The 25,464-nt window shown below is 36.9% G+C and overlaps 1 protein-coding gene across 2 annotated transcripts in view; it reads right to left on the bottom strand.

Annotated features, from left to right (window-relative positions):
- SLX4IP (SLX4 interacting protein) overlaps positions 1-25,464 on the bottom strand; it is an 83,618-nt gene that overhangs the window by 4,973 nt on the left and 53,181 nt on the right. For both annotated transcript variants that reach the window (XM_075413494.1, XM_075413493.1), the window contains 2 exons: positions 14,481-14,558; positions 11,641-11,729 (listed from right to left, as the gene is read on the bottom strand). In XM_075413494.1, the coding sequence (XP_075269609.1) occupies positions 11,641-11,729; positions 14,481-14,558 (167 nt within the window). The remainder of the gene's footprint in view (positions 1-11,640; positions 11,730-14,480; positions 14,559-25,464) is intronic.

The following is a 25,464-nucleotide window of genomic DNA, read 5'->3' as shown; positions in this document are numbered from 1 at the left end:
TTCTGATTTCCAGTAACATTCACACAACTCAGACCGAAGGATCTTGCACAATCGTTCTGCATCAAAGCAGCTGGAGAGCACTCTTACTTAGCCAGAGAACAGAAGCACAAGCAGAAGCATTTGAACTTTCCTTATTCTGCTTTATGGTAAGTCTAATTCTATTAAATCTTCTTCAGTCCTCAGCTGAGGACATCAACATGGCACACTGGGACAGGATCGCCAGTCTGCTAAGGCAGTTCTTGGAGATGTAGTAAACAATGGGTGGAAAGTAGCACTTTGTACAAAATCCAGAGGAGGACTGGGTACAGTTCTTGTCCACACATACTCACTACTGCAGATAAGCAATAAACCTGAGTTCTAACTTGCATCTGATTACAAACAGTGCATGATCCTTGCCTGGAGTGTACCATCGTGCCAGGGTGTGAAGAGAAGACCCTGGAGAGAGGCAAAGATGACAAAGTCATGTCACTTGTGAGTTGAGTCAGACTGGAGTTAATGATCCAGAGTCTAAGAGCTAACACATTCCCTCACTACCCCATCATCAACCTTTTACTTTGTTTTCAAAGAATTTAGCACATAAAGCAGTGACAGAAAAGGGTTAAGGCATTAAAAAAATAAAAATAAAAATGATTTATGTGTGAAACACTTCTGAACATGCCCTCTAAGTACAGTAGATTTTCCCCTTGGAACCACACCCTGTAAGTGCTGTATTTTGAGAGCTGAACAATTAACATAAGGCATATGAGTCAGTCTTTGAAAGACTCTGTGGGAACCAGGGAGCCTTTTGCTATTAGGAGTGATGTAAACTCCCTAAGGCTGGAATAAGTCCACAATAGAAGGCAGAGAGAGTCATAAATAACAACAATGGGCACTCCATATACCACTAAGACACTCAGCCATTACTGGTGATACTTCCTTTAGTTTCTTTATTAGACTTAATAATTTTAGTTAATTAAAAAAATAAAAAACACTGTCTGTTTTGGGAATACTGTTTATTTCCTATGGGAACTTCAGGACTTGTTAAAGAAAGAAAAATAGCTAATCTGCTCTCATCCTGTCTAGTAATCCCAAATTCCTTTTAGGCAGTGAAATAATTAAAGAAAAATATTCCAGGCATAAAAAGGAGGACAGCAGAAGCAGACATCATATAAACAATGACACCATGACAGAGAAGAATGTCAAAGCACCGCCAGACTTGTGACTTGACTCTGAAAGAGCTGCAGGGAGTGGGATTGCTGCTAACAAATTAAAACCACATTTCTTGGCAAATTGTTAAAGACAGACATATTTACATTTGTATAGAGACTGGGTGGGCACAAAAGATTAAAATGCTTCTTTAGCCCTTGAACTGCCAAGTTCTATTAGAAATATGTGCTCTTAAAATCCTAGTGTAAGCTCACTCCTTTTTGTTACTAAAAATTAGCAAAGAAGGGCCTGCAGAAATGTAGCTACAAAGTCTTACTACCCTAACTGCTCACCATACTGGCCTCTCAAAACCTGATTTTAAGATCCTTAGTACTTGTCCAAAGATGTCTGGGAAAAAAAACTCTGTTAAGACCTACAGAGAAACATGACTGTTATGCACACAATATACTTGCTTTAAGGCTTATCAAATTGAAAATTAATTCTTTTGCTATCTTACTCAACTTACTCTCTCTTCAAAATGAAAAAGAAATCCTCAGAAATGTAAAAGTGGTGACTGCCATCTGCAGCTCTCTCCAAGACAGCTGAATTCAGCAATACAACATTAAATAACTGCAAAAGAACTACTCATGGATGCGCACTTCTGAAGAATTCTTACAACTCACTATCCTGAAGAAGAGTGAAAGGTTTGGCTTCTTCAGCCTGACAATAATACCCATACAAATACTGATTTTTTTTTTTTCAGTCTAAGGTTTGGGATGCTGGGCTGAAAGAAAAATTTCCAAAGTGAACAATGCTGCCCTCCTTCCTGCCTCTGATTTGGTTTCATAGTTTCTAGATGTCTCTTACGATGCTCAGGATAAAGTTGCACATGCTTATGTAAAGTAACACTAAGGGATAATTAAATTTCATGCCTGGTTAACAGAAAAAAACCCCAACACAATAAGAAAACCACACATTGTTTCTGAATTGCATTTATCAATATGGCTCAACTTGCTCACCAAAAAATACTTAATAGAAAACATCAATGAGTCCAATAAATCAAATTTAGTATCAGAGTGCCAGGAGGGGACTCTGAATATAAAAATGTAGAAGCAGCAATGAAATAAAGTATTATCCCAGGCACAGAAAAGTGAATAAAATTTAAAAAATAAAAATTATTAAAAGGAAGCAGACAGAAACAGTTACTTAGGGGAGCTTTATGTGAGCTTGCAGTTGCATGATTTCTCTTAATGCCGCTGTAAGCAGTATCATGAGCTCAACTATCTAAGATAACCTTTAGGTCTCAGAACTGTTCTGGCAGATGACTGGCAGATCAGAGAGGTCAGACAGGACTCTTTCCAATCTGATAAACAGAAAAGGGCTCCTAAAGCAAGTGAGGAGGCTTGTCAGTGAAGGGTGAATCAGATACTATCCTCTACCTGATAGAAAATAGACAAGAGACAGGACCTTGGGTCCAGTCTTCCACCCTCTCCCATCCCACATGAAGGAAAAGCTTCCCACAATTTCATGATGCAAATTTTTCAATGTTTCCAGTGTAGTGGTGCACCTGTCCTAGCAATTCTACTTACGCAGTTCTAGTACATGATAAAACATTCATAGATGTTTTCCAAGCACAGAAATGGATATTATTCTCAACCTGAAATACAGTTCCTTGACTGGGCTAGTGGAATGTTGCTCTACATTTTAAAATGGACTGTCCTGCTCTATATGCCAGTAAGTTCCAGTAAAAAACATTAAGGATCATTCCATGTTACACAGGGCAGTACTGATTTTTCATTTGAAACAGGTATTTTTAAGGAATGCTGGTAGTTTTAAAAAATACATTCTTCTCCAGATTGAAATGAGAGAAACAACCAGAGAAAACTGCATCCCTCCAGTGAGGACTGTATAACCTCCGCGTGGCCTACCATAGAAAGCAAAATCTAACACCCAGATCAGTACAGTCTTCATTATCTATTACCAAAATTCATTTTGATTTGACACCATGGATCTTAACTATTAAGTTTATCCTTGTCAAGAGTCCCTGTGGTCTGCATTATTTACTCCAAGAGTTGGTCCAATCTGTTACAAGCCTCTGTGATACACATACCACTTTCTCAAAATACAAGGTGTGAACCCGTTTTTCTCACATAAGTCCTGGCAATTCCAAAGACTCCAAAGGTCCTCAAAGCATCATCAGATTAGCTTAAAGTATGAGACTTCTATAAGGAAAATGCCTTCTTGCTTTTGAAGTTGTCTGTTTGAATTTTAGTCATATTTTACACATAGCAGGAATCCCAGACTATTCTGAATGTAGGAAATTCAGAGTTCTCAATTGCATTTGAATGTTTGCTACATAACAGAAAAATTCCTAATAAGCTGTGAAGGGCATAAAAGAAATAAAATGTGATATTTCATAAAAAAGCCTAAAGTTACAGGGGAGCCTTTTTAAAAATTGATACACATCTGTGACACAGATAGCAAGAACATACATGACACTTTCTAAAGCCACAGAAGGTGCTCCTGAAATAAACGATTTATTTACATACTGAGACGCACATGATACATGCTGCATGTATTTGCTTGAAGGCAAAAAGCATTAAAATTAATGTTAAGTAATTGAGCTATTAATCATTCTGATTTTATATACTGATGCTACAAGACTCAGATTCTATCTTCACAGTGTCCACTGATAAGAAACGGAGGAAGACAGAAATAACTTCTCAATGATACTGAAAAAAAATGTAAAGCATATTAATGCTGATTTTTTTTTTTAAGAAAACCAATGTCTTAAAAGCATGCTTCTTTAGCTAGCCTTTCCCATCAATTTTAAGGTTCCTGCCTCCAGCAGTTATGAAAAAGGACATGCATGCAAGATACAAGTTTTGGACTTTAAAAAATTTTTTATAAAATAAGAAGATAGTATTTTTGTGTGGAGGTCAGTCCCTTTCCCCAACTTACAAATCATGAGAGAAGGAATCTACTACTCAATTGTCACATGAGTATCTGAAAAAGCAAGGCACTCCTATAATCCTGTATTACAGCTTTTAACAGTCTGACACGAGGACCCTCCATCTGCCTGCCAAATCTAAATGGATATCAGAGTCAACCAGTACAGATGTCTAAACACCTATCAGTAATATTGAAGTGAACTTTGTATTTATCCTTCCAGATACAGCACGGGTTATATGGCAGAACAGAATACTACTTAGAGTACATGATGTATACAACAACATGATTCATATACTTAAAACTTCCGTTCCTACAGAAAAAAAATCTGGAAAAGAATACATAATTTTTAAAAAACAACTGTTCTCTTTATGCAATCACATCAGGGTTTAACAACTGTAGGAAATCTTGGAAAGAATAACTGATACTCTTGATCTTGCTCGTTATACAGAAGCAAAATATGTAAAATAGGCAGAACTGCACAGCCCACAAGATAATTCCTGTTCAACAACTCAGTCAATGTTTTAGCTTGGTTTCCAAAATAAACACGCCCCCACCCCCCCAAAACCCCCAAGATTTCTGAGCTCACACTGGAGATCTGTGCCTCCAAATAATTTCAAATCATTACAAAGGGTTCAAAAACCTTTGAATGAACTTTACCATCATATATTTCAGCTTCCTGTTCCAATCAAATTGTGAAATTGCTATTAGTCGTAACAAATTCCTGCTGAAGTTTGAGGAATGGATTGCTCTTTAAAACAACTAAAATCCATCAAATATTTATTGCCCAACAGGAATATAGAGAATTATTATCAAAACCTGAAGTAATTTAAACATTTTTAAGTCCTAGAGTCATCAAAATCTCACAGATGCACAGCAACTAAATAAAACCTTAGGGTCACTGTAGCTTTAAACATTATCACTGCCAGCCTTCCACCCTGCACCTTTGCTGGAGGTGCCTGTCCTCTCACAGTCTGCAGAACGGGAAGAACATCCTTCAGTTCAAAGTCCAGAATCTTAGCTCAAATCCGCATTAACCATCAGCATAAGCTGGGACAGCAAGAGAGTGAGAGGGGAGAGGAAAATGAGGGAAGTGAAAGCGTGATGACAGATGATAACATCTTAAACAACCACAAGGCTTCGACAGATGACATCTTGTGAACGCTGCTAAGTAGTTGCATTTAAATCAGCTGGAGCATTCATATAAGCAGCAACTACCAAAATCAGTAAAAGATTACTCAATTTGTCCCTACTTTTTGAAGATTGCTTCATATGGAAATAATTTCATGTGCTTAATCATTTATACTGCAGTTATAAAACCTTTTGTATTTTCATCTGGATTTTGCACCATGAGAGGTACATAATCTCTTATTGAAGATGTATTCAACTTACTTCTTGGCTTTAAGACAATTTAAGTATTACTTTTTATTTCGTTCCATATATACTCTAACATTCTGTCTGCTTTTCAGATAAATAATGTTATGGAACAAAGACCTTCAAATCGGTTCCTTGTAGCAATATCTTGGCCTCCTTCCAGAGAGTGTACAGTTAATACATTCAACTTTATGCATGAACACTGTAATTGCTCTTTTCAGTAAAAATACTGTGCATTTATCAACAGATGATTTTCATTTACAGTCCTAATGCCCCTTTACCCATCTCTGTGAGGTTTCTCTTAAATTCTCCACAGCCTTCTCCAGTCTTGACTAATTGAAATAATTGTGTCAGATTTCATTTCATCATTTGTCTGCTTCTCTGGATCATTAATATAGCAAACAGCAGAGAACTATTAGACTTTTGCCATGCATAAAATAAATCAGTCAGTTTGTAAGCTATAAGAAGAAACTAAGACAAGTTCAGACAAACCTCACTGAGGCAATTCACAGCATTACCACTCTCAAGTATCCTCCCTCCCCTTTTGCAGTAGGTTCCTACCTCCACTGCAGGGCTGGCAAGAAAGGAGCACACACGCACACCCCAGATGCTCCCACCCCCAATGCGCTAGTCTAAAAAACAGCAAAGTTTGGTTTGCATGAATCCACAAGACTGTGATATGCAGCAAGATGAGATGCAGGCACACAGCCCTTTTGGCAGCTCTGCTATAGGAGTGGTAATCCCAAGGAGAAGAGGCAGACAGCTGTGACAAAAAGGAGTATTGTAAAACTGCCAAAGCATTCTTCTTTCTGACCAAGTCAAAGACGCTAGTATCATTACTTTGTGATGTAGTTTCTCAGAGAGCACAGACTTATGATTCAAGCTAATTTAAAGCTGTCCCAACACTGAAATGGAAATCGCACCCTTAACCAACACATGGGCCTGCCAAGTCTCTGTATCAACACTAGCCTTTATGCAGCCACGCAGTGAGTGTCTGACCTAAGTGATCCAGCTGAAAGCTAACCATCCAAACAACAAAAAAACTGAAACCAAAAAAAACCCCTTGTTTTCAGAGGGATCAATGAATTAACCCAACTCCCCACACATGCCAGTACTGATAGACACTGAGGACAAGAATGCATGACTAAGAGAAGGAAAGAGGCACTGCATTTTTCAGTATCATCAGTCTTGCATCAGCTTGAGCAGAATATGAAGGATGAGTAGAAAAAAGTGACAAAGCTTTACGTGTCAAAAGGGAAAACTCACCAAGGAGAAAAGCAGTTCTGTAATCTGTTCCACTATGTGTTATCTGGAAACGGTTGATTAGTCTGCAGCTTCCCCTCTCTACCTTTTTGAAAAAAGTAGTGAACACAGTTCATACAGTTACCAAACTACAGCTTAACATTATTTTCCTCTAGCTATCTCTCCTATAATGACTGAAAAGAATTAAGCACGTTATCTGAAAACACATGAAAACAAGATTTTGTGAAATTTAAAAAAGGATAATGAAATAAAAAAAACATCAACAAGACAAGCATTACAACAAATGTAACATTAATGTGTGTTTTGGATGCTAATTCCAAACGGGATTAACTATCAGCTGCTACCTAAAGGGGTGGTCCTACTCTCTTCATCCAAATCCCGGCTGCATGCTCCTGCAACATTTTTTGTGTCACAGTTGGCAACTGTGTGGCTATAGGATGAGGTGGTTCAGTGAACTGAAATGACGGAAAACTAATCCTCCAGTAAGAAAACCAGAGAAACTTCACAAATAAATCGCCTTCTGCTGGATCAAGTCAACAAACTAATTCATTCTCACTGAAGAATCACTTACTCCATTGTAACCCAAAAGGAAAGGAACATGTACCTGGAACTAGAATCACAGAATCACAGAATGTTCGGGCTTGGAAGGGACCTCTGTGGGTCATCTAGTCCAACCCTCCTGCCGAAGCAGGGTCACCTACAGCAGGCTGCCAGAGGACTGCATCCAGACGGGTCTTGAATATCTCCAGAGAGGGAGAATCCACAACCCCCCTGGGCAGCCTGTTCCAGTGCTCCATCACCCTCAGAGGGAAGAAGTTCTTCCTCATGTTCAGACAGAACTTCCTGTGCTTCAGTTTGTGCCCATTGCCCCTTGTCCTGTCGCTGGGCACCACTGAATAGAGTCTGGCCCCATCCTCCTGACACCCACCCTGAGATATTTATAAGCATTTATAAGGTCCCCTCTCAGCCTTCTCTTCTTCAGGGGATGTGGACTGACCTTTTCAGTAGTAGCCCACCATTACAGCAGTTTAACTGTGATATTTTTTATATATATACATATATATGTACATACACAGAGTTCTATGCCAAGATTAGCACTTACACAGTGCGGATTGTGCAATTGTATTTCATAGCGTTGCCTTCTTCCCTTACCCAATCTGATCTCATTTAACAATAAATAGCCTTTAAAGTATTTAAGATAACTAAATTCCAGATAAAGTCTTCTACTAATCTTTACAAATTGCTGCTATCTGAAAAAAATTTTCATTCTCCCTTCTAATAGACACACTATTCCAGCAGCATATACTCTAATGTTAAGTCTCGTGTTAATTACAGCTAAGTGTACATGTTTTCATGAAAGAACCAGAAGCCTCTTCCCAGCATAATCAAAATCCAAGCAAATCATGTCATTTATGCTCTTACGAGTTTCAAGAAAGAGAATTCTCTAATGTACCTGAAGTATGTCATAATGACACAATTTATAAAATCAGACATGTATGAATATGATGAAATAGTTTGCTTTTATTTCTCTGTTGGGGATTTAAAAAGCACGGGGCATATCTTTAGCACTTTTCTTCTCCTTGTGTACCTATGCGGTTTTTTTTGTTTGGTTGTTTTTTTAAGAGTAATATCCTGTTTTGAAAAGAATCTTTATTTTTGTATAATACTCTCCACAACTTAACAATGCTCAGTCAGTGGAAACCCTGAGATCTTTTTACTCAAGACAGGATCTACTGCTCCCCACTTTCTTTTCTGGTTTCACATGAACAGTAATTTCAGATTTCCACTTTAATATCATCATTAGCTTGACCTCCTTCACACTTTCCCTACCACTGCTTCCTCTCATAGATTCTAGTATAAAGCTGATGTGGTTACCAATGAATACTCCATTGTCAGCACATTTTCAAATGCTCACAGGCCTGCAATAGGCTTCCCACCCATTTCCATTTCCACTGTTTCTTCAGATAACCCATTTCCAATTTTACATTTTAGCCCTCTACATAATAATCACCAAGAAAATGTAATCATTTACAAAGACGACTAATCTCTCCAGAGCTCTCATGTATTTCCCTGGGCTTCCTATTTTGCTATGTTCCCAAAACTGTCTTCTTTTTCCAGATAAAACTATTGACGATTACAAACACGGTTTTGCAAAACAGGAAAACATGGGTTTATGTTTAAAATTAGCATTAATCAGCCAGGCTCTTCTTCCATCTTTTCCTTGATACTTCTAATTTGCTTATATATTTTCAATAACTTGCTGTATTGTTTATTAAATAGAGACTTCCCTTCTTCCAAAACAATTATTACTGCCAGCAGCCTGATTTTTAGATAGGACCACAGAAACACCCTTTTCTAAATAGATTCTAAAAAATAGTAAATTACGTATCAATACATTTTCTTCTATTTTATTTCAGCTTTACTCCTTAGAAGTGCTCCAAATCTTTTATCAGTTTATGCTTAAAGCTAATTTGACAGAGATTGCCTAACTCACATTTTCCTTGGTCTTACAAGATGCATCACAGAAGGCTTCAAATAGCTTCTCTTAGCAAGTGATGCTGAGGTTTGTGCTTGTGAATATCACAAAAGCAATCTAATTATGATTTTTCCTAAGATGTAGGACATAACAATTTTATTTCATATCTGCCTACATTCCTTGAAACTCTTGGTTTAAGCACGGTCCATTTCAGAGATACAGAGAATAGCCTAAATGGCAGTGAAAAGGCAAAGAATAAAGTGCTGAAGATAGGTGCAGAGAGTGAAAGAAATGTGTATCAGGCCGACATAAAACTGGTTCCAAGTAATGGGAAAGAAGGGCATTGAGCCTGACTTGTCTTGACAGAGTTCAGGAATGAAAGCCTGACCCAAACGATAAACCAGTGTAAAAGAAGAAGAAAAAAAAAACAAAAACAAAAAAAACAAACAACACAAAAAACCCCACATTGTTAAGTCTTGACTAAGTCAATCGCAGTGACATTCAGCAACACTGAAAAGTGACAAAGTCTCCATTAATGTATAGTTAACTGCTTGCATAAAACACAGACAGGCCCTCAAAACCAAGGGTGCAAGCTGATTAAATGTTTAAAAGAACTTCCATGCAATATTATAAAATTATTCAAACCCAAACAACATACAGAAGAAAACAAAACATATGCCTCATTTTTAGCCCATGACAGAATACACTGGAGTCTATCAATGGAAAGATCTTCTGGGTGGTCTTTTGTAGTCTAGTTTAGAGTTCAAGCATACTCACTGCTAAATTGCATAGAGAAAAATACACACACAAAGTGCAGATCCTTAGCCTTTACTTCTGGAGTGCCAAAAACTTGAAACTACCTCTCAGTGGCAATCAAACACTTCCCCGGTTTGGCAAAGTACTGAACTGGAATATGTGACAAATTCAGTACTAACACGCTGTAGAATTTCTGGATCAGCAAAACAGTCTGGAGTGGACTCTAAGTTAGAGTGGTAAGAATTAAAAAGATACTCCAAAATGTTTGTTGAGGGTCTGTTCATATCTTGTTAGTTCTTCAAATCAGAGAAGATAGCTTAGAGGTAACTTTGTCTTACTCTCTCTTACCAACATACTACCACTGACCATTTCAGCTAGTTGTATGCACATGTATTGCATCTGTAAGTAAAGCAAACTCCCAAGACTGTATTACTGATGATCTCACTAAGAGATTTTAAAAAAACAACCCAAACACAAAAGTGTTAAACTGCCTTTTTAAACAACAACAAGCTTCCATAGGTCAAGATCAAATTTTGAAATAGTCAAGCTAAAGTCCGTAACATCATGTTTTTCATTTGCCTTCTCCTTACTAGACAGAATCATGTGAAAGAAACTAAAGAAAACTTCTCATCTTTTATTTTACAGAAAGATTAAAAAACCCAAATGGGCGAATTGGGTATCTCGTAAGAGATGCTTTAAGCAAGAAAAAAAAAAGATCATCATTTCCCAGTCCAAATGCAGAGACAGGATTTTCTACTTAAAGCACCTAAGTAGTTTTCAAGACAATACTGAGAAAACAATAATTTTCAAAACAGCAAAGTACTTCTAAAGCAGTTAGATTTTTCTGACATTGAAGGGTACTTACCAATATAGGAATCAAGATAATAAAATCTGCATTTCGTATTATAAATAAAAACACTCTGCTTGATATTAAAAAAATACTCAGTTGAATGAGTAGAAAAAAAAACTTTTTTAAAGTGTCAAATATACTTTAATACATCTAAGTTAAACTACTAAAATATACACAGACCTCAGTGTGTAATTCTGACTCTTACTGTGAGCACAGAAGAGACTGCCTGCCATATAGCAGGCCCTGGGTCAATGTCAGCACTCCTGAGACAACGAGCAGTTAACTGCAGCATAAAATTCATAAGCCTTTGACCCTGATAAAGCCTTCAGGGTTAAATATTTAAGCAGAATTGTTTATGGTATTTAATGACACACCAGTGCCTTTTTCTCCACAAATGTCTGGGGATTTTTTTTTCCCCAGCAGTGCTAGCACTGATCCATTTGAGTTGTTTTGCAGAACAAGTGCTAAGAAAACATACAAAAAACCACAGACGTTGAAAGCTGCCCCATTATGATTCTGGAAAGTACAATGTTACAAGGACAAAATATAAAAGAAAAAAAGATTCTTAAATCAAGGTGCTAAAATCACACCTAGCTTTCTAAATACATGGTCTTTTTCTCTGAGCCATATATGACTCAGAAAATGCTGAGCTTCCAAAAAGTCCCATTTTTGTCTGCTTCAGACTCACTTCAGAATGTCCTTTTGAATACTTTGGCCCAATGGTTAATGTGACTTTCTGGTTCTAAGATGACAGTCACAAATACGTGAATAACTACATCTGTATATAAACATTCATCTTATGACTATAAAATAAACCAGAAAATTTATAGAATAGCTTTGTACATACCAATACACCATTTTCATATGTCCAAGGACTTGGAATAGATTCAAGTTTACTGACATAAACTATAAATCTGTCTGGAAACACACGTAGCTCTACACAAAAATAATTGAAAGGAAGATTACAAAAATTATAGCCATATTCAAAACCACACATAATGACAACATATATACGTTATTTTAGTAAACAGAATAATTTATTTTTTAAATTACACACTAACTCACTTCACGCACTCCACTAGTTTCTTACCTACTCTCTTCAACATCCCATCCCTCCTTTTGTTTTGCTTTATAAAACCACTAAAAAAACCCCTAATCAGTAAGTCAGAGTAAATTTAGTTCCCAAGAGGACAGCCATGGCTGAAAATTTGTCCACCTGCACCCCTGGACAAATATACCAGACAGAACCAACAGACAAAACACTTAACGATGATTTCTTTTGTGCTATTTCAATGCTAGTCTTTTCATCACAAAAGCTGTAAATTATGTTTGTAATACAGCACAACATATTCAACCAGGACTTGTCACAAAAACTCAGCATAAGATTAAGTGGTTCAAACTCGTGACTACAGTGATTTTTGAAGTCATTAAACAAACTGGTTAACTACTACCGACTTAGATATTTCACTCAAGATCACATGGTTTGTTATGAACACAACAAAGTTTCTATTTACAAAGGATTAAAAATTGAAGGGTCCTCAGATTAGAATAGACCAGACAAAGCTTTATTCAGTACCTAGCAATGCTATGAAAAGAGTATAGTTAGCTATTTTGTTATTTTACATATCAGATTATTTCCAGATTACTATCTTCATATTTTCAGCTCAGATTTTTTTTTTGCTGGTTTTTGTTTTGTTTTGGTTCTATAAAAAGAGAGTTCAGTTTGTTTTTTATAAGAAGAGAGTTACTAACTTTTAAGGTTTGTTACACGTCAAAAACAAGCTGTAACACCTTATTTTCTGGGACAAGAAACATGAGGACCTTTACCAAAAAAAATCTGAGGTCAACATGAGGTTGAATATCTTCTCACAACAAATGGAGTATAGGCATGATGTGCACAATTTGCCAGTGACAACCAGGTTCTACCTGCAGGTGACCGGCTCTACAAGGGACTGCTTCTTCACTAACAGCGTATTTCTATTAGTATCTGACAAACCCCTCTGTGTGCGTACCAGCAGCAACTTTTCTAGATCATTACAATGAAAGATGGGGATGCTGAAACAGATTACCTTGCATTTGCCATTGATTGAAAAAGCATACACAGAAACCTCAGATGCATCTGTACTGGCACAACAGCTCGTGAAGCTACTGTAACTTGATAATGAATATAAGCCTTTCGTAATCCTTTCAGAAATATCAACTCTGTTAGCTAAACTGTGTCCAAGGAAGTATTATTCATGCTGTGCCTTATGTCCAGACTATTGTTCCTCTGCTTGTATGCTCAAGACCTGAAAAGCCACCCGCAAAGGTCTAGTACAATGGCTTTCAAACCGCAAACAGTCTACAGACATCTTCCAAATGGGCTACAAAAGAAAAGCTGGAAAACTGTTGCAAGGACTGAATTTGTCATGCAGGATTCCAATAATAGCCTCTTAGGTAAGTTTACTTTAGATATTGAGTGAGCATCACTGATTAACATATGCAAGATTCTTCTTCTGTTGGGCTCAATGTCAGTTTTTTGTTTGTGAAGTACGAGGTACATCTTACAGAAAGGAAATGCTGGTGCCAAATTATTTATTTTTTTAAGATATGTGCTTATTTTGCCATTTATTGGGAGCGAAACCCAGTATAAAGAAGTTCCTCTCTTGACAGGAACTTCATGTGGAAGCAAAGTCTTGACTGCAGCACCAGTTTGGCAGCACTAGTAGGGAAAGTTCATTCCAGTTAGACATTTTTATTGTTACATTTTAGTACAATCTCACTTGCTGGCTAACAGAATGGAAGCATCTTCTGATGCTTAAAAAAATGTTTAAATTTAATACACAGAAACCAATGTTGAGATACCAATGCAGAAACTCTGCTATTCTATTCTAACTATTCTCCCAGCAGTCTGGGGAACACGTTTGATGAAATATTTAAAATCAATACTCCGAACTTTTCAACCAATATGGCCTTAGAAAACAACTAGCTGGCATTTGAAGAGAGATCTAAACATTTATGAATATAAAGAATTCCTATAAAAATAAGAAATTACTTTAAAATATCCATTCAAGTATTCAATATCTATAAGGGCACCTAACTGATTTATTTTGTTTTTTTTAATACGAAAAGCTCAATACAAAGGGCAGTGAACATTATAGCTCCTTTTTATTGCTGTTGGTGAGACAGGATTGATCTCACTTCCTTACAGAGCATCTTGGCTTGAGAAAACATGAAAGAAAGATCTAGTCTGATGACATCACCTGTGTAAAGATTTTATAGCACTGAGGTGAATGAAAGCATTTTCTTGCACACACTTGTACTGTACAGTTGATGTCACAAGACACTCAAGCAACAATGAAGTGATTCATACTGCAACCTCTGGTTGATTCACCCTGCAGAAACTCAGTAAAATGCTGAGTCTCATCATAGTTACAGAATTTGGTGTGGCTTAGTTGATTACCCTGAAGCAAGGCATACAGAAATTTAAAATTAAGTTTAAAAAAAAAAAATCCATCATATGTTAAGAAACACTTCTCTTTTTTTTTAGGAAACATGCTCTGGGAAAAAAAAATAACCAAAACCAAGCTCTCAAAGGAATTTTGATGAAGTAGACCAAAATCTAACAAAGTATTAGTGTATGTTCCCTTTTTTTTCCTCCCAGAAATGCAAAATTCTAAGTAACACTATAAGAAACTGATTTCTTACCATGATAATGTTTCCCTACAGCACAACGGAGATTAACCCATCTCTTCATAAAGTAGGCAGTAATGTGAAAACTGTTGGCTGCAACATAAAACAAATGGATAATAATAAGTGTAAGGGTATCTTGGGCATTCTGGTCTCCAAGTGTTGCACACCTGCAAAGACAGGATTGAGAGAATGCAGCAGCAGTAGCTCAAGAATACAAAAGAAAACATAATTTTAAAGGAATATTTTTAAAAAGAAACTACTCATATTGAAGTCTCAAGAAATTAGTATCTGAAACAGGAAAAATCTGAACAAACTACTAACCATCAAGTTCTGATACCAAACCACACAAATAAACTTCAATCAATTAATTGATCAGAGATGTCGTTGACTTAATAGCCTAGTGCCATGGTCACTAGTCCAATAGGCTAGAGTCCTAGTCACTATGATGTTTTCATACATATTCTGTAAGAACACTACAGATGACCATTTACTTAACTGCCTTCTAGAGGAAGGCAATATATTCAAAGGTGATAGAAAAAATGCTTGCTATAAAAAACAAACATGAAAGGTCTTAATTATCTGCGATTTCATTGAATTCAATGAGAAATGCATACACTTAAACTCCTCAGTATCTACAAGCAGATAGACCTAGCCTAGCTGACCCATTAGATACTTGTAACACACACAGAAGCTTCTTCTAGTTTTTATTCCTGAGAACAACAGAAATCCTTGTGCACCAGGAGTACAAAAACAGAACAGAAAGGATTCTATTACAGCAAAGAGACTACTAGACTACAGCTACGGAAATCAGCTTTTACTTTTGTTCTACTTAAATTCCCAAATGACCCTGAGTAAATCAGTTAGGACTTGATTCATAAAGGTATTTAGCAACCTAACTCCCACTGAAATTGAAAGAAGTTAGCATCCGTGACTCCTCCTCCATAGTCTCTCTGTACACCTCACTAAAATGAATGTGCAAAAGAGGGTATTTCCCCTAACTGTGATGGCTTTTTCAAGACTTAAATTATTGCTGCTTCCAAGACAGTCAGATACCCTAGGTGCACTTATCATAGAAAGTTAGAAAATTAAGTGCTACTACTGTTCTTCTAATCTAACCTTTTAAAAAAAGGTAAGGAAAGCTTGTTTGTTCTAGTCTCAGTCTCTACTGAATAAGTGCCAAGGCATGCCTTATTCCTAAGTATAAGCCCCAAAATGCATGTCCTCTCCTGCACAGTTTACAACTCTCCTACTTGTACAAGATCTCCTGGAGATCACCATCAAGTGCTGTTCAGCATCACCTCTCATTAAGAACTATACTTATTGATCACAATCAATCCCTTTGAAATTTATCAGTCATCTTTTTTCTTTCCCCTCAGGAATATACCTAAAATTTGACTTCCCTTTAGAGATCAAGTCAAGATGCAACAAGTTGAACCATCCCTTAAACATGATGAGTGCTAGAGAAAAATTTGGATGTAATCCACCAGCTTTATTAGCTGTATATTTATGAGCACAATTAAAGAAAATTACTTTTAGCTATTTCCAGTTTGGCATCCACAATTCTTTAACAATGTCAGTAGGTTTAGCGAAATCAAGGAATTTGTCCTGTATATAAATAAGTTATTAGTGTGATAATAGCATCTTCCACTGTGACCTCTGTAATGCTGAAACAGTAACTTTCATAAAAATAGAACTTTGCGAATAAATCTTCAAACAGAAAGTATTATTAAAAGAGTGTTTCCACCTTCATGTGCCTGGGATATTCCAAATCTATTTTTCTTGAGAACTACTAAAAATGAAAAAGTATGACTCTCTTACTTTTCACAGAGAAAAGCATGCTACTTCATTCCTGAAATTCTTTTATGAATCAGTGACATGCACATCCATTTATTTTTCTTGCTATCCTGGTATTCTCTGAGAGTTTAAGTGTTTAACCATATTTGACTGACTAATGGCCTGAACAAAAGTTTCATATTCCTCTTAAAGGCCCTTGATTCAACTAGCTACTGTTCTCTGGAAGCAAATACCCTACCTCCAATCTAGCAGAATAAATAATTATGTAAGAGATCAAGACACCTCTACACTGTTTTTGCAGTGTCAGCTCAAGTCTGAAAGTCTTATGAAGCCTTCAGGGAGTTGCACCTGAGCAAATAAGCTCAGACCAGAGGGACTAACACTAGGAAACAATTTCAGTTTCCGTGACTATTTACTACTTGACTGCTGAAAAAGATGATGATTTGATGTTACTTATTGCTGTGAGAAAATTTTAAGATGCATTACATTCAAGATACCTATATTTTTAAAGTGTCACACAGCTACGCTCATCAAATATTTTGAAACCCTCTTGTGTGTGACATCTGACCTAATCCATAGTCAGCTGGAGTCTGCAAAACTTCCGTAGTTTTAAAGTTGCCAAAGTTACTGCAGAACTATAAAAACTGTGATATCCTCTTTCTGCTTCCTTCAAGTGAAATATATCATCCAATTAACCATGCCGCTTCATGAAATAAGAAACCAAAAACTAAGCCCCCAAGAAAACCTTCTTGTCCAACAACCTCATGCAACTTGCAGCTTTTTAAACTTTCTACACAGTTACTCAGCATGAGTCTAAGTCTGTTCTCAATTCCAGACTTGTCCACCATCAATGCTGTGTATATGCTAGCATATACTAATGTTGGCTTTGGGCAAGCTGTGGATTATGCTCCTGGGAAGACAGCCAGTGTATACTCAGCAAGGACCAAAAGCTGCTGTTCATGATATCTGGAAGGAGGGACCAACTGATAGGTACCAAACCATCCATCACTAACTCCTTTTAAGCACACCGTAGAAGTTCTAACCCCAAGCTACACACAGCATTTTGCAGCCCGTAATGTAGAGAGAAAGTTCACAAAACTTAGGCTTAGCAAACCCGGTTGGCCCGATCTTCAATTTCCTCTTCAAAACCTCCATTTGTAGACTACCAACACAGAAGCAGAAATAAAACTGTTGTTAGTGATTTGGAGTTTTGCTTTTCTTACTTCAGAACTGTGCCCCTAAATCATCAGATCCAGATTCTAAAGACAAACAATGAAAAAAAAACCCAAAACAAAAAAAAAAACCCAAACCAATGACAACAAACCACCAAAAACACCAGACCTTGAAACCCATAATAAGACTGAATAAAAGTGGTTCTAGAAAAGCCACAGTTGAGTTTCAGCTGAACTATGTACCAGTGAGTGCTGCCTTTTAAGGGAATGGTAATTTGCCCTGGTTATTATATTTCATAGTCCCACGACACTGAGGGGAAGTATCAGACACTGACTCTCTACTGTAAGACTATCCAGCAACACTTGTTTTTCAAAGGAGTCACAGCCAAGCTGACTTGTGCTTCCAGAAGACTGCCAAGAAGAGACTGTGGTACAGCGTGGAACAGCAGGAAGCCCTCTCCCACGGCTATTATGGACCGTTCATCTGGGAGCCTGGGAAAATGCCTCTGAGCTGCTGAGTTATCTGGAGCAGCCTGGCAGGTGTTCACTTCCCAGCACAATCTGGCACCTGCATGGCTCTGTAACTAAATTCAGTCAAGTCTTCTCCAAAGCCACAGTATAAGCCTAAGCAGGCCGATTGCCCCCCCAGTTTCCATATATGACTGGCACCTATTTCTCACCACAGAGTATTTTTATTCCACCTCTGAAAAAAACCAAACCCTATTTTTCCTTTCAGCCTAGATGTTTCACATTTCTGACAGGTTGTTCTGTATTAGGATTGCCTCTGTGTTTGGAAAGGAACAAGGAACACTGCAACACATAGATATTAAAAAAATAAGAGGATTAATTTCATATGTTAAAATGTGAAGTAAATACACAGGTGCATTAGACTTTCTGAAGTACTATACTGAATATTTAAAAATCTACATTTTGCTTATGCTAGATTAATTATTCCACACTGATTAAGCTATACAAGTAATAATGTTTACAGTATACAGAGCTTTTCATCTTCAAAGCGCTCTACAGGCATATTATTACACTGCTTTTTAGCAGTCATATTTCTTCACTTAAAATTATTCACCACTAAATCCAAATTCCTGATAGTTTGTAAACAAAACAAAAAAGGAACCTTTTATTCTAAACCTACTGTTAATCGTGCAGCTTTCCTTCCCCAGAACGAACATACATCTTCACAGCATGTGCTCCACAGTAGGTTGCCATTTCTAATTTAGAAGAGATTCAAAACTAAACACTGGCATGTAAGTTTAAGTCCAAGTCTAGGACAGACCAGTGACACCAGATGCAAGACACCAGATACAAAAAGCTGTTGAGACTTCCTGAGCCTTTTCTGGTGTTCAGAATGGGTACAGAATTTCTCTATCATCTCAGACACACGTAAAAAAAAAAAAAAAAAAAAAAAAAAAAACCACAAACAAACACCCCCCCCGACTTCATAGTTAATGACAACAAGCATTTTCACCTAGTGCAAAATTTTTTACACACTAAATAGTGGGTTCAGAACAACTTAAACAGCTGAGGTTGCCATCCATTCTTTCCATCCATTCTGCCTTCAAGTCAAAGAACTTTTAAATTATTTTTTCAGTTTTTCATTATTTCAAGTGATAACCACAAGCAAGTACACAGAAATATACGTACTGATCAGTGTAAAATAAAGCCCATAAACTTAAAAAAAATGTTTAATAACTAAGAAAAAAAAATCAGGCCATTAAATTTATATACGTAAAGGATGGACTAAAAAAAAGAGACCCGGGTGCAGTATTGTGTGAGTGAGTATTGCTGAAGGGTCTGATCTTGCAAGCTTTTATACCTGCAAATAAATCCAGTGATGTAATTTGCCTCTGTTTTTTTCTAGGGTGCCTTACAGTCAGCTTAAACCAAGTATAGACAAAAACAGATTACTGATTTTTGCACTTTACTCTTTCGCAATTTTATTAGTATTAGTGCTGTTCTTCTACCTGGTAAATCTTCTGAACACAGGCCAGCTGCCATTACAAATAGGTGAGAGATCTGTCCCATCAAGAATGTGGGGACAGGATTTAGTTCTTGTCAGGGAACAGGGTCCCTGACTGGAAAAAAGACATTAACCTTTACATGAATCTGATCAAGACAGAATGAGATATGCCTAGCAGAATCCTCTCTGCTATCAGAACATTGATGCCTGGACATGGCACACTAAAACCTTCAGAACATGAGCTATTAACAGTGAAACTGGACTGAGCCATTTTATGAAATCTAAGAGCAGGGTTGTAGTGGTCTCCTGTAGCAGAAGAGGTGCAGAATTCACTCCGAAATCAGAACTATACTGGCCAAACTGGATTCAGGACAAGGCATTTCTTAGCCTGCTTGTCATGGCTATTCTGGAGGAAAGACTAGAGAAGAAAAGCATGTATGAGACCATCTGGCCACAAGATGAGAAATGCAGCTGATGGAGATCCTGAGAACATGCCAGCTCTGAAGGAAAAAGACCATCTTCCCCTCACTAATACTTGAGATGGAGAGGCAAGCTGATCCAGTCCTGGAAAACAGCTCTTAAGATACAGTTGTTCAATACCCATTCATAATGTAGAAGCAATAATAGCTAGCACCACCTGCTAACGCATTCAAGCAGATAAACGTAGAGCAATATATTTGATGGTCAGTGTACCATTATCACAGACAACTGTTTTCTAACAGGAGACAAGATTTTATTTCACGCTTTTGTTGATCTCAGATTCAATGACCGTATTATTAATTGCATGTGACAGGCTTTAACACATGAACTGAAAGGTATTTATGAATTCTCACTGCTTTAAACACATAAACTATACTCCAGAGAAACCCACGTGCCTGGACTTCTTTAACCACTGGAACAAGCCTGACAACCAAGAGAAAGGCTGAGAAAGGCATCTGTTGCTACCAGCCAAAAGGCAGAGAGAATTGGAAAACAAACCCTGTGGTAAACACTGTCTGACAAGTCAGCAGCAAAGTAGAATCTAAAGTTTCTTCAAAGTGGTTGTATCACCGTGAACGAGCAGCTTACTTAAAATCTGTCTGATGCCACATTTGCACATCAAGCTGAGCATCTCTCCCAAACTGGACAGACACAGCTGTATCCAAATGGAACAATGTCACTTACTTACATCACTGAATTCCTCACAGTGATAAAAGTATGGTAGATTCTAGCTAAAACGAAACACAGACACCATGACAGTGACAAGTCTCACCTCCGGGGCTCTAGGGTATGCATACAGTTGCCTTTAAAGCACATGCCTCTTTCAAAAAATATGTCCTTCCAGCCTGTCTCTGTGGTTTTTAACTCAAGGATATCCATGAGCTTCACAAAATTTTTTGATGCCATGAAATACCTGAAAGGGAGGATTTTGTATTTTAAACATTAGGAATATCTACAAAGCCAAGTCTCTTCTAGCACAAAAACTCAATCAAAATGTGGAAATGAGCCTTTCAGAATATGAGACATAACTGGTTCCCCTTACTGTTCATTACAACAACATAATCATAGGTGCCAACACTATGATGCCGAAAGATTTTCAAATAAAGTCAGTCAAACCCCTGGTGGGTCTCCAGGCTCTGTTTTTTTCCATGGCAATAGGAAACAACTTCTACAAAACTTCTTCCTCAAGAGGAAAGGGTTTTAACCCTATAGTTCCCACAGCTGACAAGACTTTCTTGTACCAATAACAAGGTCTCTATGCAAATGTCAGCAATATATTGCATCACACAGCTACAAAACCTATTGGCTTGGTGAAAAAAGCCCAATATTCTGCCACTGGAGACATGATTGGAGAGAATGAGAGGGAAAGAAAATCTAGTAGCAGATATATTCAGCAGAACTTTAAAAAATGGCATGAATGTGAAAATGTCGTTTCTTCAAAGCTAATCCTGATACATGGCAGCTATGAATGTTCTTGTCCTTCATTTTTGAGGACTCCTGTTTGGATAGCCCAGTGGAGCTAAGAAGTAGATGTTCATGGTCATGAACCTCTTTTCTTCTACTCTGTCATCTAGAGGACACTTCAAAAGAAAGTGAGTTCTAAGAGACGCGTGTGGACTTGAACCAGCACGCATTTCACACTGTTGTCTGAATAAAGCAAGTTGTGCCAGAGTTTCACAGGTGTTTGTCTAACAGACTCATTAGGTTTGTAACAACTCAGTATATAAGGAAATCCTGCAGCACAGCAAATAGGTGGAAAGTCACCGCAATGGAGCCTTCCGTATTTTCTCTTTTTTAAAAGAGACTGTAATTAAGTCAGCTGCTGAAAGGTTCTATTTCCAAGTAAGTCGCAACCTCCTTCTGCTCTCACAAGCTCTGATGCAAAGAGGATACCACTAAAAAGACCAAGACCAACTCATGATCGTGATCATCTGATCAATGCCACTCAGCTCTAGCAATGAAGCAGGTGCTGGTTGTTGTGCAAAGAGCCAGCCACTGATTGCAAAATGGTTTGTAATAAACTACTCATTTCAGCTTACTCAAGAATTCAGTGTTATAAAGGACCACCTGAATCACACAGCTCAGTATCTCAGTTTCTGGTATCAGAGTAACAGATGCTAAGGGCAAAAAAAAGTACATGGAACATCTTCTTTCTCAATATTAACTACCGAATTTAAGGTCTTTTATACAAAAGACCAAAACCATGAGCCTCTTTTGTGCCATGGGAAGACAACAGAAAAGAACAGACAGGCATTGACCATATCCTATGACCCCCATGCGCACATGCACAAAAAAGAAAACTAAATATCTTAACTAAAAGAATAAGAGAAAGACACTCTAAACAATTACAAGACTGTCACCTTCTATCCTCTCTAAAGCAAGCTTTGTCATTTAAACAACTTTGTTTTCCATTAAATTGTAGAGTGAATATTTCACAGGTAGAACGTTTCTCTCTGAATAAATGTAATTTGCTCTGCATTAGAATGTCTCTTATCTGAAGCTGATGGAATACATCAAGTTCTGTTACTATGCCCACAATGCATACCCAACATTGTGCTGCACTTTTTTTCCACTCCTCTTTCCAAGTAAAAGACTTTATTATTTGCTACACTACTCAATTTTTATTTACTTCTATATGTTTTTAATAAATTAAGGCCTGGGCCCTGCAAAGCTTTGTTGGTGTAGTTTTGTTTATGGTCTGTTACTTGTGCCTTTGTAGTCAGTAGAAATACTCCATGTGTAATAAACACAACATATCTAGTACCTCCGACAGTGAATCAAATGCACATAACTGCTCTCACACACAGAACTATGCATAACTTTTTTTTTCAGGAATTGGCCCTCCATCTCTAGCTGGACAGATTTCTGTAAAGCCTTATAAAGATTTTCCAAATATAACTAAACCCACAAAAATGTTTGCAATTTAAAAAGCTGTATTTTCTCTCTACCTTTGTCACATGATAATGAAACTTAAGAACAAAAGAACACAAAGGAGAGCATTATTGTACAATATGTTAACATGGAAAGTTTAAAAGAAATTCTTATTCATATTTAACCATGAAATTACACCCACAATTAATTCCAGTTATGATGAAAATAAAAAGGACATCGATGTTCAACACATATCTATAATGATTTCTTTTTCTTAAAATGTAAGGACAATTTTTGTTTTTCTTGGACTGCTGGTGATAGTTTGGGGACTTTTATATTAAGAATTTTAGGGAATGTAAGGGTTAAAGATGTGTAAAACACATTTTTCTCAGTTTAAAGAGAGCAAAACAACACATTTAGGAAACCAGACAGCTAAAAGGTCAAAACGTTACACTTCCAGGTCAAACTTCTGGTTGCAATTAAGTAAATTCCTCTAAACATTTCTAGGGAAATCATATTTCTTTTAGGTTTTATTTCAAATCCCTATTCTTTCTTGTTTACATTGTAACCAAAACAATATTGCTCTCTTTAGAAACATTTAATAATGAGTACTTACTTGTCTTTCTTTTTTTAAACGAACCTGACATTTCATCTCAAAATAATTTTTTTTCCATCTCATTTAATATACAGTTGAACTAATTTAAAAAAAGGCAAAAGAAGCTATCAAATCTAGTTAATTTTTTAAAAATAGAGACAGTCTTTCTTTTCCCCTTAGAAATCGTATTTCCCTTTTCATCCACTTTCTGTAATTATCTGTAATTTCATAGTAGGGTCTGGTTTGGGTTTTCTGGGTTTTTTTTACTAAATCTAGCTATTTTCCCCAGTTATACAAAAACCCCTCAAACCCAAGATGCTGACAGTGGTCCTGATGTAAACGCTGATGTGCCTGCTAAAATGTACCAGCAATCTCATGACTACTATCACTGCCCAACAAGACTACTTAGGTCTGAAAAAAATAGATCTCTGCCCCAGTAACACTCAGAGATTTTGAGAGGTTTTTTCAGAAGTCCCAAACACACAGCCACCAAACTGCACACAGACACAGCATTATCTGCACACGCACAACAAGCATAACAGGAATGCAGTGTTATGTGTTTTTTGTAATGCAAGAGAGGTAGACCTGGTATGCATCTAAACAACGCAGTCCACTATGTATATTAGCAAGCGATATGTACAGTCAAATGTAACCAGGCTGAAAAAATGAAATCCTAAAGGCATATTAATATTACAATAAAAATCTAGGCAAAAACAAAAGATATGACCAGATTCAGACATTATTTGCAAACACTTTAGCAGAATGCACATATTATGTTAAACTGCCCTCACTAGAAGAGGATGACTCCTGTACTTTATCTGTAGCATATTCCAGGCAGCACAGTCTTCAAGCTATCACACACATATTTGTAAAGGTCAGACAGCTAAGGCAAGTCAGGTCTATCATACTGACCAAATAATTTCTTCTCTGGTATTTTAGACATTCCAAAGCAAGGAATTTGAGCATCTATTAAATGAAGACCACAGAATCTATAAAATGCTTCTAGCAGGAATTTTATTTGCCATGTTCACAGACGATGGGAGAAGATAATTTGAAGTCAAACTTATTCCTCGGAAAATATCAGCTGAAACACCAAGTACTCAAAAAACCCCCGCAACCTATCTGCTGCCTCTTCCAACTGTGTCTAGCATAAAAAAGAATCAGGCAGTCAAGTAAAAAATGGTAAGTGCTTAGGGACAGATTTTCAAAATCACTCTGTGTGGATTCCAAAAATGCTGAATTCCCACTTGGGACAAACAGATGCTAAGGGGTCTTTCAAAGGTAGCTATATATTCCCTAGCCAAGATGAGAGTCACTTTGATATTCTCAAGTGAATATCAATTCAGAAATTAAAGGTGGTGTACATCTTGCCTAACTTGCAACATCTGCATTAAACTAGTATCCTAAACTTCATTTTTAACTGATAGAGATTAATTGCCTATTAACTTCTAGGCAGCTCTGAGAAATTAAAAGAGGAGATATGATTTGACTTTGTAAATACACCAGATTAATGGATACTGACTTTTTGCCTAACTATATAATGAAAACTTCAAAGAGAAACTTTAAATTTCCATAAATATATGTGCCTCTACATAAATTGAAGTACTAACAGCAAAACTACTATGCAGATCTACTTGGATGCTATAGAAAGACCTTTATAGCTTATACAGGTATACAAGATAGTAGCTGTCAACATTTGTACATGCAAACACATGGGTTTTTTGCACGTACTTAAGAGTAATTTTCATTAACTTTTCATAAAACAAAAAAAATAAATTGGAAACAAGAGACAAACAAAAGATGGAAACAAGATGGAAGCAAGAGAAAGAAACAGAATGAATTAAGGCAGATATTAATTAAAGGTTAAAGGTCAAGGCTGTTTTCAAAACCAACACCAAATTCTTTTTTTTCACAAAAATACACCAAATTAAACAACTCTCTTGTTGTTTTAAATAAATGATATTTCTTTTCAATACAATACTAACTATATAAAACACTTTATTAAGGGTATCTTTAAAATAAATACACTATTTCATTTCCTATCCAAGACCATAAACAACTTCACATAGGAGCTGCAGCTAGCGAAGTAGTAATATAAGGAGAGCGCATTCAACC

This window comes from Opisthocomus hoazin, chromosome 2, assembly GCF_030867145.1.
Source record: "Opisthocomus hoazin isolate bOpiHoa1 chromosome 2, bOpiHoa1.hap1, whole genome shotgun sequence".
NCBI lineage: Eukaryota > Metazoa > Chordata > Aves > Opisthocomiformes > Opisthocomidae > Opisthocomus > Opisthocomus hoazin.
Note: the sequence above shows the minus strand (reverse complement) of the source record. Positions and strands in the feature narration are given on the sequence as shown.